General features: G+C 34.6%; 3 protein-coding genes across 3 annotated transcripts in view; 1 reads left to right on the top strand and 2 right to left on the bottom strand.

The window, feature by feature from the left end:
• The window catches only part of LOC134839772 (uncharacterized), a 15,605-nt gene extending 11,723 nt beyond the window's left edge, over positions 1 to 3,882 (bottom strand). Inside the window, exons 1-4 of the mRNA XM_063855395.1 lie at positions 3,782 to 3,882; positions 2,810 to 2,996; positions 1,677 to 1,822; positions 30 to 167 (exon numbers count right to left, since the gene is read on the bottom strand). Coding sequence (XP_063711465.1) covers positions 30 to 167; positions 1,677 to 1,822; positions 2,810 to 2,996; positions 3,782 to 3,882 — 572 coding nt within the window. The remainder of the gene's footprint in view (positions 1 to 29; positions 168 to 1,676; positions 1,823 to 2,809; positions 2,997 to 3,781) is intronic.
• A 979-nt stretch (positions 3,883 to 4,861) lies between these two features.
• On the top strand, positions 4,862 to 5,995 carry LOC134857010 (trypsin-like). Its single transcript, XM_063873330.1, has one exon. The coding sequence runs from the start codon at positions 4,941 to 4,943 to the stop codon at positions 5,865 to 5,867; it is 927 nt and encodes a 308-aa protein (XP_063729400.1). The 5' UTR covers positions 4,862 to 4,940; the 3' UTR covers positions 5,868 to 5,995.
• Positions 5,996 to 14,688: 8,693 nt separating this feature from the next.
• LOC134857009 (DNA repair protein SWI5 homolog) lies at positions 14,689 to 19,565 on the bottom strand. Its single transcript, XM_063873329.1, has 2 exons — positions 19,271 to 19,565; positions 14,689 to 14,857 (listed from the first exon to the last, which is right to left on the bottom strand). Exons 1-2 carry the CDS (start codon positions 19,464 to 19,466, stop codon positions 14,697 to 14,699), a joined length of 357 nt encoding a protein of 118 aa, XP_063729399.1. The 5' UTR covers positions 19,467 to 19,565; the 3' UTR covers positions 14,689 to 14,696.

Here is a 19,565-nt window from a genome sequence, read left to right as displayed (position 1 = left end):
TCATTCCGATGTGGAGGGACCTCTCTGACCTTGACCTATCCGCTTCTGCGGCGACTAGAACGACCAGAATGAGGAGCATGGTGAACAGAGTCTCCACAGCCACCAGCAGATGGTTGTCTTTCAGCAGTTCTATCTTCCCACACGCATAGTCATTATCGTTCCAGATTCTGAAAAAGTAGACGGAAACATACATACCATTGAACATAAATATTATGGTGCCATAGTTGATATAAGGAGAAAATGCTGGCCTTCCTCACAATTCGTCTCAATGTGGTTTTATTTTAAGACATCGATTGTGAACCCTGAAAATCTTCTTAAGCTTCTTATCGAGTCAATATACAGTGCTGATTTAAATTATCCGGACAAAACGAACAAAACTTGAATTTTCAAACGCGTTTTTCTCAAATTGGTTTAAGATTAGACAAAAAAGTGAAGATGACAAAAGTTGCTTAGAATTTCACGAGAATTAATATGAATTAATATCAATGAAATTCTCAATCTAAATTATACCCCAAAAATGGGTCATTTTGGCTTTTTTCAATTAATCAAGCATTACGCTGAAACTACTTTGTTAATTGATATGAAAATTATATCACAGGAAGCCTCTTACGCAGTTCAACAAAGTTTAAGAAGGGTTAAATTTCCAAAAATTTGCGCAAATGGTTTAAAATTTATTTTTAAACAGAGATTCTGGGTTTTATAAAGCAAAAATCACATTTATTGACTATCAAGTGAAACTTTTTTTCATTTATACTGGTTTTTGGAGATTTAACCCGTCTTAAACTTTGTTGAACTGCGTAAGGGGCTTCCTGTGATATAATTTTTATATCAATTAACAAAGTAGTTTCAGCGTAATTCTTGATTAATTGAAAAAAGCCAAAATGACCCATTTTTGGGGTATAATTTAGATTGAGAATTTCGGAGAAAAAATGGCACCATATTAATTCTGGTGAAATTCTAAGCAACTTTTGCCCTCTTCACTTTTTGTCTAATCTTAACCCAATTTGAGAAAAACGCGTTTGAAAATTCAAGTTTTGTTCGTTTCGTCCGGATAATTTAAATCAGCACTGTACACCAACTTGAAATTTGAGACAGGGATGCCAAGCAGGGGCGGATTTAGGGGGGGCGGGGGGTTGGGCGGACGCCCCCCCCCCCCCCCCCCCCTCAGGGATTTGACCCCCTGCCGACCCAAAGGGTCCCCCCTTTGATACTTTTTCAGAAATCCATTTTTGGCCGACCGACCCTAAAATTTTTCTAAAGGCGCCTTTGGCGCCAATAAATGCTATTTTTGAGGGGGAGCGCGCGCCAAAAAAACGCATTTTTTTGTCAAAATTTTTCAAAAAGTGCCCAAAAACGGCTTTTTTGACTGTTTTTTCAAAAAAATTTGCCTGCGGCGCAGATTATTTTTGCCAAAATAAGGGCAAAACAGTGCTTTAGGAGAGCGCGAAAAATAAAAATCAATTTGGTCGACCTAAAAAAAAAAAGGTCGTCAAAATTTTGGAAAATTTTTTGAAAATCCGCCCCCCCCTCGAGAAAATCCTAGATCCGCCCCTGATGCCAAGCATGCATTTTTTTGTCAAAACATTTCAAAAAGTGCCTTTTTAAAACATCTCATTTGGCTCGTTGTTTTTCAAAATCAGCTTCAGGTGGACAAACTATCGTCAAAAAAGAGTAACTTTTGAATGATGAGTGATCCCATGGCAGCTCCTCCCACCTGGGCCACCGTGTAGCATATGCAGCGGATGGCAGAGATCCTGCCCATGAGAAACATGGCGAAACTGACCGCATTGTTCACGTGACCCCCGCTGATATCATTGAACGCCTGAGCAAATATAAAGAGCGGAATTAAAGGAGGGTACCAGTTAAAAAAGAAAACTGTAGAGAACTGCAATTATCCGGGTTAAGAAAAAACTATCTTTTCTCTTATACCGCCAAAAAATACCAAATTGTTAATTGAACTTCTCTTGTTTTTTTCTGAAAATCTTGATTCCTTTTCGCCAGAATTAATTTTAAATAATACAGTGCTGATTTAAATTATCCGGACTAAACGAACAAAACTCGAATTTTCAAATGCGTTTTTCTCAAATTGAGTTAAGATTAGACAAAAAGTGAAGAGTACAAAAGTTGCTTAGAATTTCACCAGAATTAATATGGTGCCATTTTTCTCCGAAATTCTCTACAAAAACTTTACCCTAAAAATGGGTTATTTTGGCTTTTTTCAATTAATCAAGAATTACGCGGAAACTACTTTGTTAATTGATAAGAAAACTATATCACAGGAAGCCTCTCACGCAGCTCAACAAAGTTTAAGAAGGGTTATTTCTCCAAAAATTTGCGCAAATTGTGTAAAATTTGTTTTTAAGCAAAGATTCTGGGTTTTATATAGTAAAAATCACATTTGTTGATTATCAAGTGAAAATTTTTTCTCTTATACTGGTTTTTGGAGATTTAACCCTTCTGAAACTTTGTTGAGCTGCGTAAGAGGCTTCCTGTGATATAATTTTCTCATCAATTAACAAAGTAGTTTCTGCGTAATTCTTGATTAATTGAAAAAAGCCAAAATGACCCAGAAAAAATGGCATCATATTAATTCTGGTGAAATTCTAAGCAACTTTTGTACTCTTCACTTTTTGTCTAATCTTAACTCAATTTGAGAAAAACGCATTTGAAAATTCAAGTTTTGTTCGTTTAGTCCGGATAATTTAAATCAGCACTGTACGATGCGAACATAATGACCAGTTTTTTGCAAAACAACAAAATGAGCAATTTTGGAATCCCCATTTTTATATATTATGAGAATGATACACACGTAGACTAGCGTCATGTATGAGAATCCGAATGCGATGCAGTATGCGAAGTAGGCTCCTCCCCCCTCTCCCCATGCGCTGTCAAATGTGCCCCCCGTCAGGACTGAGAGAAGGAGGAGAGTGGTGGCGATGAACTCCCCAATCACTCCCTTCCAAAAATGGAAGTTGCCCAGGTCCTCCCGACCCAAACTGTGAACAAAAAAACGTATCAAGCAAACAAACCAACAAACATACAAATAAACAAATGAACTAGCAAACAAACAATACCATTTTTTAATATAACAGGACGAAAGTTCCAATGATCAACTTCAATTTTAGCGTGAAAATAGTTGCGTGTATAAGAAAGGAAATCAGCTGAATATGCTTTTTAAATGAAAAATTTGATGAAAAAATCAATTATGAAAGCTCTTTGACTTTAAATATGTTTCATTGTCGGACCAATATGTTAACTTTAAATCCTTGAAAAACACGAAGAACATAAGCCATCACAAAACCAGAGAAGATTTTGTAAATTTACTATAACAAAAAAAAATTAGATAACCATATTTTATGGTAGTTTTGGGTTAGCGCTGCATAATTGTGGCAACATATAGTATAGTTATTATGGTGGGGGCAAATATGACTTTATCTACAAACCTATAGTTTTTGAAAGGCAAGCTATCACGCATATTTTTGCAATCTAAGTTTTATTATGATTAATTGATGCAACTGACTTCGGAGACTTATTTGTTTCGAAATGGTTTGCTCAGAATGTCACAGACAATTTTTCTGCATTAGTTTTGAAGTCATCTAACATGTGACAAATATTTGGTTCCTCATTTTATAGATAACGTTATATTTGTCAATCATCTAATCCGTTATCTGAGTTTTCGAAGTGTAGTTTCAAGTTAAGTTATTGAAGCCAGACGACAAATATTTTCTTGGTAGCTTTTAGTCGATAAACATGCAAGAAGATTAAAATAAAGACAGATAACTTCATTACTTTGATTGCTTTGCATAAAGGCCTCTTAATGAAGATTGCCGGCTCCCTTTGACCAGCTCCCTCCCGATGAACCTGGGTTTCGAGCCCCACCATTATTCATGTGCATTGTTTAAGAGAGGCAAAATTTCAAAAAATGACAAAACTTACCAAGGCGGGTCGTCACGGTAAACTCAAAAACCTTCGGTTACTATTCTGAAGCACATACTTCATATTTTTGGCACTCCTTTTTCGTGGAAACCACGCAGATCTATGCAAATTCTGGCATGTTTTAGATCTGGAATTAGTCGGCTTTAGGCGCTGATTCAAGACTTTTTTTTAGTAAGGAGGAGAATTTTCAAAAAGGATCGAAATTTTTGTGGAACTTTTTTTTGGTCGACCAAATTGATTTTCTGAACCTTACCAAAACAGAAAAAAGAAAGGTGCCTTTAGAAAAATTGTAGATTCGGGCAGCTGAATTTTGATGCCGTACAATAGTTCCAAATGATGGTAGTCAGGGGATCGAAATTAGTAGCCAGGAATATAGTAGTCAGGGTGTTTAGTAGTCAGGGAGTCTAGACTTCCTGAGGGGTAGAGGGACGTCCGCAGACCCCCTCCGCACCCGCTCCCCTAAATCCGCTATTGTGTCGGCATGCTACTCATCTGTGTATAAGACTTCCAATCAATCAACATGTTTTTTCTCGCAACTTTTTAGATTTTTTAAGTTTATTTGAAACAATTTTGATAAATTTGGCGATAGAATGTTTCACAGCTACGACAAAATGCATTGAAGTTCTACATCGCTTATTCTTATGCAATCAATAATGTCACATCTTTTATTGTAGGCTGAATCGCAAATCAATTTGGATTAACTTATGACAGAAAAATAAATCAATTTCAGTCTATTCGAAGAGAGAAAGAACCTCTTTGAGCACTAAAAATCAATCAATGGCAAAATGACGACCTATATTAAGCGTTTACAAGTGTCTTGAATTGAATATTCAATCACTTAGTTCGGTGAAAATCGTTTTAATGCTGCGAAACAAGTGCAGCAAAATAGATTTATTTGGTATAAAAGGGAAGATCGGAACTTAGAAAAACCATCCTCTCAAATTTCTGTTTTCAAATCTCTTAGTTTCAGTATTCGCAACTTCGATTTCCACATTTTTTTCAAAATGCTTAAAATAGCTATATTGGCATTGCTGACTGTATCGGCATTGGCTAGATACCAGAGAATGCCTCCTGGCTTCGGAAGCGAACCAGCATCGCCAAAACAGCCTGAAGTATTTGAACCATCGCCAAAGGAAGCCGAAATATCTGAACCATCTCTTAGAGCCTACCAATGCGGAAAAGCTCCTTTGCATGATCCATTGGACCAAAGAATTGTCAATGGTTCATACTCGCCAGTCAGAGGATCGTACCCCTTTATGGTGAATATCAAAATGGGCTGGAACCACTGGTGCGGAGGTGCTCTGTACGATAAATACACAGTGATATCGGCTGCGCATTGCTTCTGGACCGGCATGAATCCCTCGTCTTTGAAACTGTTTTTTGGAGACAAACATCAAAAACATGGATACGAAATCGAACATGGCCAGGAGAGGAGATACGTCAGAAGCGTCACACTTCACCCAAGATACGGCCAGGATGGCTGGAACTCAAATGACATTGCGATTCTTAAACTGACTCAGTCCGTCCCTTTCACTGACAAGATCCAACCTATATGCTTGCCAACCATGGAGGTTCAAGGGGGTGAGAAGACTGTGACTATGGGGTGGGGATACACTAAGGGAACTGGCGACGGAAACATCTTGAGCGTTGTCGAAGTTCCTATAATTTCCAGAGATACATGCAAGAAGTGGCTGGGAGGATACTTCACGGAGACAATGGTCTGCGCCGGATTCGAAGAAGGCATGCGGGACTCCTGTCAAGGAGACTCCGGAGGACCTTTGGCCATGCAGAATGAGGAAGGGTTCTTCGAACTCACAGGAATAGTCTCTTGGGGAAATGGATGTGCCCAGGCGAGGAACCCAGGAGTCTACACTGATGTTGTGGACTACAAAGACTGGATCAACGAGGTTGTTGGAACACCGAGGTACTAACACACTGTGTCTTCCAGTGTCAACTCACGGGGTACTAGCATGCGGATTTGGGCTGAAAGGCGATCTTTAATTTATTGTAATTACATATTATAATATTGGTGAAGCTGAATAAAATAATTAAAATCAAATTCTTTTAATAAGGAAACATTAAATAATTTCAAAATACGTACGGAATTAATATATTTTTTTTAATTTTAATTTTGTTGGAAACTTTGACATTGTCTCAATAATCATCGGAACAAAGCGTCCATTGCGTAAAATGCTCAAAACTGACGTCTGTTATTTTTAGATTATACTTGTAAAAATACATGGTTAAAAAATTGATGGCAACTTCATCTAACCAATACATCTTGAAAATTTTTCATTCGTTTAAAGATCTTCCCCAACAGGCAGCTTCAAATACAAAGTGACAAATTTTGCGTCTTCCTGATTCAAATCGGGATTAATCAGCTTGCCTCAATTAAACTTAGAGTGATTTTTGGACAGAATCAATTCACCGCTTATACTACGCCACAACAAAATCGAAAACTTTGCGCCAATTGATTATCTCAAATTGGCGCAATAGGCAATTTTTGAACCCCAATAATTTAGCAAACAATTTTTGTCGATAAATTTTCTCTCTAAACTTTTGCTCATGATGTCAAATTCTTCATTTGGATTTCAAATAAGAAAAATAGCCCAGTGCTTAGAAAAGCGGTTTGAAAAATTGGTTTTTCAGATTAAGTTAGAGCGGCAAAGAATGATAAGTTCAGTAAAATGGGTAAATTTGTTTACTGGTACATTTAAAATTTTACATCTTATTTATATTAATTTGTTTAGGCAGCTAAATTTAACGTTTCGCGTCCAAAAACCAAAAACAAACTGGCAAGAAACTGCACGTAAAAGTTTGAATTGAGCTAAAACAAATTTCAGAATTTTTTTACTTCATTGGCCCGACGGTTTTGTGCTATAGTCTGTGTAAATAAACCGACTGCTGAGGTCCAATACCTGGACGCAAGCAAAAATCAAGGAAGAAATTTAACAAATGCATAAATTATGCAATTCTCAAAGTGTATCATGATATCCAGGTTTAACTTTTTACTGGATGATCATCATAGTTTTCAGCTTAGAGGTAATATATCATTTTATAATTTATTAAAATCTTTTTGCTGAAATTTTTTTGGCCCAACAGGTTAATCGATAAATTGCGTCCAATATTATATTGGCTGCGTCTATAGTTTCAGCAGTATATTGTGGTTGGAATGGGTATTTTGAGTTAATCAAGAATTAAGCTGAAACTACTTGATGAAAGCTGCTTTATGAAAAAAACATATATCAGAAGAAACCTAGTCCAACAAAGTAGTTCTAGAAGGGTGAAATCTCCGAAAAATCTGTAAAAGAGAATATATTTTTGCTTCATAATTAAGAAAAAAAATGCTTTCGCTATACAAAACTTAAAGTTTTTGTTCAAAAACGAATTTTAAATGTTTTGCGCAAAATTTGAGATTTTACTCTTTTAAAATTTTGTTCCGTTGTTTAAAAAACTTCTTCTGATACTTCTTTCTCATCAACCAATAGATTAGTTTCAACGCAATTCTTTTGGAACTTATTCGAGCGTAATTTTTTTGAAGTCATCAAGCAACACGTTAGTTTCAGCGTAATTTTTTTGGAACTAATTTGAACTAAAATGATGACTGCGATGCGATTTTTGGAAAAAAAATTGCATCATATTTTTTCAGGTTAAATGTTGAGCAATTTTTGTCTTTTTCGTTCTTTTTATAATTTCAACCCAATTCGAGATAAATGCGTTTGAAGTTTCCAATGTTGTTCGTTGTTTCCGGTTAACTTGAATCAGCTTTTGTTGCCTAATTTTTTGCCACGAGGTGTTTTTTTTATTCAGACCAACACTCGAAAATATTTCCTTCGAGGGATCTATTTATGGTAATCCCAGAAAGGATGAGCTCAACACTATACTATCTGAAAGACTTCTGACTTGAAGATTGCTGCGAAGCGCTCAGCAATAGACTAAAGTGACTAAAAGAGCGTTTAAATACTTTGATGATGAAAGTTGAACGTGCAATATTTACGCGTGGTGAATTATCCCGCTCCACAAAACTGTTCAAATATCAATTGAGGCAGGCTAATTGGTCTTTTTAATTCCATACACGGTTTTTATTCAACTTAAAATGTATAGCTTGTCATTGTTTCATTGACCAAAAATATGCGAGACCAGTTCATGGATAGTCGAGCATTCAGGGGTTTGCCCTGATACGAGCGGTCTTTTTTTTATCTAATATGAAGGAATATCGCTTATTGAGTTTAGCTTTGGTATATACACAAAGAAGTAGAAACTAATTTTCATGATGTCAATGACAGGTTTGCCGCCAAAAATTGCAGACTGGCTCTTGTAAAAATTTGCTTAATTTTTGCTGATTATTGAATTAATTTTTTTTCTACTTTTAAAAAAAAAATTTTTGACCCCTCTCTCGGAAAAAATTTCGATCCGCGGCTGTTTTTACTAGCAAAAGTAAAACATTCAGGTCATGTAGAATAGAACACTATAACAGAAAGTGCAAACATTTTGCATCTTTTCTACTTCAAAACTTTGCTTACTAACTTTCAAATCAAGTTGAAAACAACGTTATTGCGACGGGACGTGTCTTTTCTTTGCTAAAAATGGTCATTTTACTTCAAATTTTTCAAATGTTTTAAAAACTTTTTTTTTGAATCACCGTTATCAAAATAGTTGGAGATCGATTTTTGAACTTTTACATTTAAATGAATTCAAAATGAAAGTTCGTAAAGGTTTTTTGGCACTTTTATAGATAAATCTGATGTCAAGAACAAATTGATGTTTGAAAAATTAGAAAAAAAATATTCACAACGCTGAATATCCACGTTGACCACGATGGACTGAAGATACTATCCATACAGTTTTGGTACAACGAATTTATGAAAAAAGCGTATCATAAACGTTTTATCTGTTTATTGAATGACTAGTTTTTTTTTCAAAATTTTTAAATTCCAGTTGAACAAAATTGACAAATTCCTATAAAATCAAAAGGTCCAAAAGTAATCAATCTCTATATTACATTCAAAAAATAGATACCAAATTGGAAAATTTTAGAATGAATGCTCTTTATACATTTTCAATTAGCAACAAAAAACTGCTCTTACCAGTGCAGAGACTGGTTCTTTGGACTGCCATTTAAATTATCTGAAGTAGTTTTAATTAGAAAGGATGAAAATAACGAACAAATATTTGATAACTTCCTTTTTGAACATCCCCACTTAGTCCAGCAAAAAGTGGTGCAGTTACGCGTGAAAAAAAATAACTTCGGTTTTTTTCTATTCCAAATTGGTTTAACTGGCTATTTCTAACCTCTCCCTAACTTTGCAAAAATCATAATTGGTGATGTTCTTTTAAACTTTTTAACAGCAATAATATCTTCCGCAATGTTCAGTCGAAAATTGCTAGTTGATTCAACTTTGACCCGAAGAACAATATTCTGTCTGTATTTCAAGAACAAATATTCAAGTCTGTTTCTTACAAAAATGGAAGATTAAACAAAAAAAAATACATTAATGAGCAAAAATTATTCAATTCGTTTGCAGCAAAAGAATTCAGCGGAAAAATTTTAGATGTACTTTGTGCTTGGAATTTTCTAACCTTATCAATAGTGTAATTTACTAATCATTTTGTTGCTGTGTAGATAATTTAAAATCTCGAATATTATTTGCGGCCCAATATTTTCAAGAAGATATTTTATCAGAATTCCCGCACATTAGATAACAAAAATGAGATTTTCACTGATAAAAACCTCTTGATTACTCTGCTTTCTCTTTCATATGCAAAATCACGCTGTTGCAGGGAACAAGAATAAGCATAATAACAATAATAATAAGATTGACTTAAACCAGCAAGGCGGGGATTAGTTGCTCTTAATAAATGATAACTAAGTTAGTAAAATAAACTTCAAAACCATGACTCTGGATAAATCGAGTACTTAAAAGTTTTGTAGTTTGTCAATCAATAACAGGTTCAAATTCTTTCTAAAGATTACAGGTTCTTGAAAAGGATCATAGTCAGGCAAATTGTTCCATCTCGCGAGGGTGTTTGACATTTCTGCGACACGGTAAAAACAATTTCACAAAGTTTACTCCGTGTTATCATTGGCATTCTCAAAAACATCTGGTTTCCCGTTCGACTTGAATCAGGGCTCTTTTCGATTGTCCAAATATCAAGAAAAATCAAGAAAACTTGTTATTAAGAATGTTATTCAGCAAAGTGAAATCGTTTTTAAATAACGTCAGCGAAATTGGCAACAGATTGCTTTGATTCCAGTAAAAAAAACATACTCCTTATCATTCAATTCATCTTGTTTGTAACACCATATTAGGCATTGCCGTTGAAATTTTACTATTTGCTTACGTTGATTTTTAGTCGCAAACCAAACTGGAGATGCACAACAAATTATTGATAGTATGCAAATTTCAAAAAGCGAAACCCGAACAGAACTACTCAGTGAGTTTCGCGAAGATCTTCTGATGTAATTAAATTGCATGTTTGCTTTTTTTTTAAGCTTTTTGGCGATGTTGTATAACCATGACATTTTGAAATGGCAGCAAACACTAAGGTCTTTCTTCGTGTCTTTTGTAACTATTTGTTCTCCATCAATATATAAACGATCGCTTTAAGGGTATCACTTGTTTGATTTTTTTCAAATCTAATTTGTTCAAATTTGTCAAAATTGAAGTCAATTCTGTTTTCTGCTGCCCAGGTGATCACATTGTTTATATCTGTTTGAATCGAAGACAGGTCAAACCAATATCCAATAACTTTAGTATCGCCAGAATATAAAAACGAAGGGTTGTCAATTATTTCCGGTATATAGTTTATTCAGACAAGAACACTGAAAAATTGATCCCTGTGGACCACCACTCGTTATATTGCGGGAATGAGACAAAGTATTACGAAGAAAAACTATTTGTTTTGTTTGTGAGATAAGAAGCAAAAAATTGAAGAAACTAATGGTCGAAGCCTATTTTGGCAAGCTTGTATGAAATGATGTTATGGCTAATAGAGCCGAAAGCTTTTGCAGTATCTAAACATAACGTGAAAGGTAATTCTCCTTGTTCTAATTTCTTCTATATAACATCACAGTATAATAAAAGGTTTGTCACAATCGAATGATGTTTTCTAAATCCATGTTGATTTTTACCCAACTTTCTTTGAAGGAATCCTTTTATCTTGTTATAAAAAAACTCGTTCAAATATTAGGGCGAATGCAGGAACTATTGAAAAGGGGCCTGTAATTTTTGATGTTCACACGAGAAGCTTTTTTTGTAAAAAAATTAAAGCGTGCTATTTTCCAGATATTTGGAAACTGTTTATTGCTGAATATGCAAATGAACAGTTCAACAAAATCATTCATACAGAGCTGTAAAACTAAAATTAATATGTTAGGAGATATACCATCAACTGAATTTGTTTTGATTTGCATTTACTCAATTCGCTTCGAATTTCGCAGTGCGAAACGAAAGTATCTGATAAGTATATTTCTGGAAAAATACGTTCGCTTGGAAAATTCAAAGGTTCGTTGCCTATTTTGTACACAGATGCAAGAAAACTCGTTAAAAGTCTCGCAGATTGCAAAATCAGAGCATAAACTGGTATTTTTGTATGACATTTTCTTGGGTACTTTTGCCTTTCCATTTATCGATCTGAGAAATTTGTAAGTCATTATTATTCGTATCTTTCATTGACTCAAAGTAAATGGCTTCAAATAGTTCTTAAAATCATTCAATTCTTGTGCATCGTTTAACTTTCTCGTCAGCATAATAATGTTTCAATACCGTCTGAAGACCTTTTTCAGCATTTATTGAATGTGATGACATTCAATAGGGGGCTTTAGAGCTACAAATTGTCTTTTTTGGGATATATTTGTTAACGGCTTGATATTACAACCTAATAGAACGTTTCAAGCATTCTATTCGCATCATTCGAGCAATTACATCTGTTGTTTAAGAAAAACAAATGCAATGATTCGGAAACTGCTTTATGGATAAAGTTACGGTTTAGATTTATCTGTTCCGTTTTATTCTCAAATGCTACTTGACAGGAAAGTGCAAGATGATCTGAGAAGCTTTGGTTTATTTTGAAGTTATTACATAAAGAATGATTGTCTGTTAATAATACGCCTCGCTGTAAAAAATCATTATCTGTCACTAAACCAAAATTGAACTTCGCAATTGGTTTCAAAAAACTGGATTCACATTGGTCATCACTTGATAAAGTATTCCAATCACCTGATTTTAAGTTCAGATTGCCGCATAAATTCCAGTGCGTTGTGTTCGAGTTAGATTCTACCATATGAACGTTCAGTTGTTTGTTCATTTTACTAAAAAATGTTTCAAATATACAAATCCGTTTAGAGTATAAGGATGCGGTGGGCTGTAAATCGCTGTTACGCAAAGCATTAGATTATTCAGCTTCACAAATATGAACCAAAATCAAAAATAACTGATTGATCATCGATGACGTTTAATTTAATTGATGTTTTAACCTCAATTAGGACTCCTCCATGAGGTCCAGTTTTCCTATCAGAACGGTGAACTGCTTCATATACATCTGTGCATAAGACTTAAGTATTTTCAATGTGTTTATCCAACCATGTTTCACTACAGGCAACAATGTCAGGTAGATGGATTCGCAATAAATTCTCCAGCTTGATTTTCCGTTCAATTGTTTAAATTGATCTGCAATTAGGTGACAAAAGTTTTATGTCATTATTTAGTCAAGGAAAAAGTCCCTTTACAAAATTTGATCACACTCAGATTGAACCTCTTTGTTACAGTCAATTGTATAAGTGCCAAAAAGAAGTCTTCCAGCCTTTATTTTGAATTTTAATTTTTCTTTTTGCATCAAAGAACTCAAATCGTATCTATATTTGAGAATTTTCCTTTCGTTCTGATAGTCCGCATAATTCATTAACTCCTTGATATACATATTCGAATTCTTTAGCTTTCTCATTGACAGAAGAATAAGTTAATGATGCCAAGGAGATGGTAAGTAAAAGACAAGAGGTTTTGATTTGTATGGTTGTTCTTTATCAAGTCTAAAACAGTCGCTCACAGTTATTTCTTTAAGTACCATCCCTATTTCTGAACATTTACAGCAAACTATATCTGTCCCTTTCAATTTGTACAACTTCATCGTCCTGTATATATTCTGCTAATATATATTTCACTAGTTTCTCTCCAAAAAGATTAAAGTCTGTTTTAACTTGGATTGGGGTGGAAACATTATTAACTGTTGTTGATAATTTGCTGTTTTTTGCTATATTTTCGCGCAAAACGCTAATACCTCCCAATTGACGAAAAATCGTTACTCGGTCTAATGGGCTACTTCAAAGAAGCAAGGTTTTTTTATTTCTGAAGTTTCTTTTTTAATTGTCAATGTTTAGTCGTTATACTGTTCTTTTGAAAAATTTACATCGGCTAAATTGTTTTGGATCGCTAAATTTGCGTTTTGGATTTCATTAGTGATATTCTCAAAAGATTGTTTCAATTTATCATTTAATATTTTTTATCCTCGCTTTTCCAGAATAAACCTTTAACTTTGCCTAAATTTTGGAGATTTTGCTTAGGCAATTTATTACAGTCATCGTGAAACCAGGTTTCGCAAATTTCACACGAATGAAAATTAAATTCATGTTCATTTTCGCAGAGTTTACATGGATATTCGGGATCTTCATGTAATAAAACACTTATATTCTGTTTATTAGACGTTTCCCGTTTCTTTTTTGGCATTTTCCCGGAAAAAACTTGGGGGAATAATTGCATTGATTTCACCAGCTCAACAATCCGCTCCAAGGCTCAGTTGAATCTGGATGCTCAGAATCCAGTCCAATTGTCCGCCAATAGGGAGTGTTTTTTCTAAATGTTTCCTAAGCCAGTCCAAAAATCCACTACTGGGTAAAGTTCTTTTCAGGCCCCACGCGCACAGTTTCACTGGCCAGCTTGTTTTTCAGGCCCTCCACGCGCACAGTTTCACTGGTGATCAGATAAAGCATTGGGACGCAAAAAAGTAGCAATTTTATTTTAAAAAAATTTTTAGATCCATTTTTCTTTTCAAAGCAAACCGCACGTGCAAAACAAAAGAACAAATGACATCCTAGCTATTTTAAACTTAGACAGCTTTGATATTTGAAAGCTTTTTGAATCAGAAGTTGACTTGAAAATTTCACTCGAAGTAGAATTTACTTAACAAAAAAGTCTCAAATCAGTGAAAAAAAAACATTGTATTATCAAAACTAGCACTTGATCTCTGTCGTTTTAGGCAAGGTACATTGTTACTCAAAATTGAAAGTTCTCCGAAGAGTAGAAAAGTGGGTTTTCTCGCTATTTTTTGGGATTTCCAAGCAAGCTTTCATGGGAATGAACACATTGGAAACTCCTTATGCTACTCTACTACAGTTTTTTTTACTTGATTAAACTACTTTTTACCCAATTCTTGCAGTTAAAACCCAACTCAATCCGCTAACCGGAGCTGAGAGAACAATATTTGAACACATATCATAATATTTTTGTCAACTTTGCGCCATTGGCGGTTTTGTTATAAGAGAACTTAATTTGTTCTCATTTAAAAAAGGGGAAAGAAGACGCCAAAGTAGAAAAATAATCCCGATGAGATTATTTTCGTTAATAAATTTCTCCTCATCTTACTCAACCAGAACGCTTGTTTTAATTTTCGCTCAAACTCCCACAGTTTTAGCTAAAACAGGTAAGAAAAACTAATTCGTTTTCAATTCAAATCACAAATTTTTCAAATGAAGTCACAAAAAACTGTCAGTCATGTTCAGGGTCGAGTCCATGTTGGATGTAGAGTTCACGCACAGTGCACTGTTTAAGGGTAGCCAGGTGACCGAGGTAGGCGCTGGCCAGGTCTTTGACGTCATTGTAGTCATGCATCAAGTTCAGATAGCGTCTGTAGTTCTCCTCCGAGAAACCTCAAAAATAAGGATCCTTTGAAGTCTTTTCCCGTCAAAAAATATTTCCGATAAAAGTAAATGGCAACTGTCATCATCTGAGATCAAAATTTTTATTCGAGTACAAAAAACTGACAGATATTCGAGATATTGCAAATAAAAATAAGGGTAGCCGGTTTCTGTGCAAGTAGCACAGAATGTCCCGACCATAGTTTTAAAAAAAATACGAAAACGAGTGAATACGAAAACTCAAATAAGTTATGTTAAAAAAATACGAAAACTCATATAAGTGTCTTTTTTTTTCTGCGTGGCGCGATAAAAAGATCTGAACGAAAAACTAGAGCTTAGGAATATTCGACAACAGGATCGGATCTAGGATTTTTTGGAGGGGGGAGCGGCGGGATTTTCAAAAAAAGTTAAAAGTTTTGTCGACCTTTTTTAGGCCGACCAAATAGAGTTTCCGAGCTCTCCAAAAGCCTTAAAATGACAGTTTTTTCCAAATTTTCAGCGCCTCAGGCAAAATTTTGAAAATAAATCAGTCCAAAATAGCGTTTTTAGGCATTTTTTCGAAAATTTTTAGAGTCCGTCGGCCAAAAATGGTGATCTCAAAATAGTACAAAGGGGGCCCTTTGGGTCGGCAGGAATACGAATCCCTGAGGAAGTGGGGGGGGGGGGGATGGGGGGGGGGGGGGGCGTTTGCCTGTCCTCCCCTAAATCTGCCCCTGTTTGACAGTCATAACAAAACAGGCCAATTGGAAAACATTTTATTTAAAAAATTAGAAAAACGAAAAAAAATTGTACAAAAAATTGAAATTAACAAAAAAATTTACGATTTCTAAGAAGGCGCTAAAAATAGCCTTACTTGAATGAAACTAAATTTTCAAGGCTTAAATTAAGCATAAATAAGCTAATGTAAGCCTGCTCACTCGCATTGTGAGCAATTAGACGAAAAATCAAAAACTTTAAGCCAGTTTGTCTCGAAATTGGGAAATTTTAAATGTCGCTCGAAGGCTTTAATATGATATATCACTCGACACAGTTCGATTATTTGCGGTACCTAATTTCGCGTGGAAAACAAAAGTTGAAAAAAGAAAAAAGTTTCCCTGAGTGCAATCAAATTCATTTTAGTTTTAAAATTTTATGAGACAAACCTCCTTTTCCAAAATTACTAAAATCGAATTAGGATAAAATTAATATCAAACTATCAATTGTTTTTTTTTAATATGAAAGCTAGAATATGCGATTATACGTTATACTATATGTTGTTAATTTTAGCCCGACATCTGACGCGTATTCAGTATACACTCTCCGAGAGTTAGGAGCCTCCAGATCTCGATCGGCCAAAGCCACAAATACATCGGCGCAAGGGGAGGTCCTATTTTGAGGACAGTTAAAACTCATTCAAGGAAGTCATCATTAATTGCCCTGCTAACTTTTATCGAGCACAAGAAAGATGAAATATTGAAACTAAAATTATTTCCCAAACAAACGAAAAAACGGCAAAGGGAGCTCTAAAAAACGGAAAAAGAAAAACAACAAAGTTTTTTAAATGAAATTTCCTTCAAATACTTTCACCAAACTTAATTCTTAGATATCAGGCAGCCAAGAATGCAGTTTGAGAAATGTTTAGCTGGATCATATAATGTACTTATTTCAGGGCTGATTTAAATTAACCGGAAACAACGAAAACTATAAAAACAAAATCTCAGAATAGGTTAGGATTAGCTAAAAACTGAAAAGAAAAAAATTTGCTTAGAATTCACCAGAATTAATATGCAAGCTCGCAACCAAAAATTTACCTCAACAATGTGTCATTTTGGCTTTTCTCTAAATAATCAACAATTACGCTGAAACAACAACGTTGATTGATGAAAAATTTATCTCAAAAGAAGCCTCTTACACAGCCCAACAAGGGTAAAACTTCCAGAAGGGTAAAACTTCCAACAATCTGTATCAGAGAATATATTCTTGTTTGATAGCCAAAACAGGTCATTTTAACTTTATAAAAACCAAAATATTAGCTTAAAAACAAATCTAAAATGTTTTGCCTTTCTAGAACTTTATTGGGCTGGGTAAGCGGTTGTTTTGATATAACTTTTCCATCAATCAAGTCTTCTTTGTAATTCTTGATTATTTAAAAAAGCCTAAATGATCTTTTTTGGGCGTGAAATTTTGGTTGAAAATTTTAAAATTTTTAATAATTCTGGAGAAGCTCTATGCAACTTTTGTTCTTTTCACTTTTTGTCTAATCTTAACAGAATTTGAGAGAAACGCGTTTAAAATTTCAATTTTGTTCATTTTGTCCTGATAATTCAAACCAGCATTGTACCTATACTGTAATTAATGAGCACAATTTGCACAAAATTTTTCACTTAAATGAACCCTTAAGCTGGAAAATTGTGGAAAGAATATAAAACCATACACTCAAATCAAACTGATTTGAAAAGTATAAATTAAATCAAAATTTCACTTGTTTCATCAAAAGGTCCAAACAATGATGGACTTTCGGAGAAATAGAACGTGCAATCAAAATTTCCTGTGTTTGAAACTCAATTCCATGAAAAAATCATGAACAACAAGCTCTTCTTATATCAACCTAAATATGACGCTGGGAAATAGAAAACAGTACATCGAATATTTGATTTATTCCGTAATATTTTTCATTAAATATAAAATTTTTAGCTGATAAAAAAAAACATGATTATCCCTAAAACTTCACTGAAAGACGAAACATTGGATAAGATTAAATATAAATAGGCACTAAATAGGATTTAAAAGAGAATTAGTAGCCGAAAAGCACTAGAAGGCTAGTCAATGGTGGTCGAAAATTTCGGTTCTAGGACTGAACCCCCCGCAGAAAATCCTAAGGACACATTTCCCAAAAGGAAAAAACCCCTTTTTGACTAATAAACCAGGGATATAAAAGTATGTATTTGAGGCATAATGAATTGAGTTTTCGATTAAAACTATTTCAATTTGACTTCCAGATAACCGAAAGGCATGCATCGCTATTTTGACGTGGCACTTTAGAAACTTAGAAAATTCAAATTTTCTTTGACTTTATACAAAGGAGCGCTTCCAAAACAAAAAAAAACCACGTGGCACAGATCTTAAGTCAATGAAATGAAAATAAGTTGAGCCATTCGGCGCGAGTTCAAAACTCAAATAACATTTTGAACAATAGGTTTGAATTCACCTCCAGGGGACAAAAATCTCGCGCTTCGTCTGAGTTGGAAGCGCGGAAAAGAAGTCCCTGATTTTAGAAAACCATCTTCCTTTACATGTCAAAAAGTGAGCCCTCTAAAACCAAGGAATGTTGATTTTGGGGTAATAAATTTTTCAACTTAAATTCAGGGTAAGTTTCGGTTAACTGATTGAAGACTAACACATGAAATAGTCAAAATGATTAATTTAACAGCTGTGTTAACAGTTTGCGTAGACTCATTTTAATCCCCCATTTAGCAATTAAATGTTTGCCTCCGGATGCAAAACTCGGTTCAATTTGTAAAACACGTCCAGTATACCCAGAACCAACAATTACCATTCCAAATAAAAAGCAGAACAAAATTAAACTTGTCTTGAGTAACAAAGGGGGACAAAAACATTACATCTCACTGATACTTTCTTTTAGTTCTATTTATAGTTTAGTTCTGTTTATGCTTCTTTAATCTTTATTCTATTTATGGTGACCAAGTGTAATTTAGTTTTCCGAGTTGCATTTTTGCCTAATGCTAATGTGAGGGATATCAAAACAAACAATGGTGAATGTTGTTTTAGGGGGATTTGGCACGATGGGGGATTTTGTCCTACAAATGTTGGCCCTATGGGAGATTTATTCCCCGGGGATTATATCTGAGGGGATTTTATCGAGGGGATTTAGTCCGCGAGCGTTGAACTTCAAATTTTTTTTTGTGATTCGGCAATTCTTTATTACAAATTATTAAGGACGGCCAATAATTAAAGGGATGCATGCGAGGATGGGAAGCTAGGTTGTTGTGACTATCACATATCAGCTGATTTACATTCTAGAATCAACGCGGTTTTGATTATCTATTACCCTTCAGGTTAATCATTTGACAAGTATCCCATCTCTACCTATTCATAATTTAGCAATGCTTTACTTCTTAGATCCATTTTTTTTGGAGTTATTCAAAATTTAGAATTGCCTAATTTGGCAGACAAAAATTTGCAGTAATGCACCAAAATTATCTAGTATAAATTATTTCAGATTCAACGTAGGTAAACAAGGACGAACTAACCTTTCTAAATATGATTGATTTGTGTCATATTTGATCCACTTGAAAATAAAGGTTTTCGACAAAAGCTCATTGGCCTAAGCTTTTATATCTATGGGACGAATTGATTTCGAAGGCATCAAAATTGAGCAGTCCAGTATTGCCCAAAAAGTTTACCAATACCCAATAAATGACTCACCTTGACTTGACAAACTCTCAATCTTCTCCTGAAATTGACTAATTTCTGAGACTAACTTCTGCTTCTCATCGGTGTCTGAACTTTCTTTTACACTACTTTTGTCATCCAATTCCGGTTTCTTGCAACTGTTCTCTAACTTCGCAGCCTTCAGGGGAGAATTGAAGGATGTCTGCTTTGCCACTTTCGAACGACGCATGATATACTTAAAGAAAGCCAACACAATTTTCAACCAAATCGCCTCAAAAAGTAACACAGTAAAATTTTTATCAGTTTGCTATCGTCATTAACAAAAACT

The sequence above is a fragment of the Symsagittifera roscoffensis genome, chromosome 1, assembly GCF_963678635.1.
Source record: "Symsagittifera roscoffensis chromosome 1, txSymRosc1.1, whole genome shotgun sequence".
Taxonomy (NCBI): domain Eukaryota; kingdom Metazoa; phylum Xenacoelomorpha; order Acoela; family Convolutidae; genus Symsagittifera; species Symsagittifera roscoffensis.
This window is presented reverse-complemented; position numbering and strand designations above follow the sequence as displayed.

Coding starts and splice junctions, on each gene's coding strand:
- LOC134857010 (XM_063873330.1), top strand. CDS start 4,941: ATGCTTAAAATAGCTATATTGGCATTGCTGACTGTATCGGCATTGGCT.
- LOC134857009 (XM_063873329.1), bottom strand. CDS start 19,466: ATGCGTCGTTCGAAAGTGGCAAAGCAGACATCCTTCAATTCTCCCCTG. Junction 14,858..19,270: donor TGAGAGTTTGTCAAGTCAAG/GTGAGTCATTTA, acceptor CTTATTTTTGAG/GTTTCTCGGAGGAGAACTAC.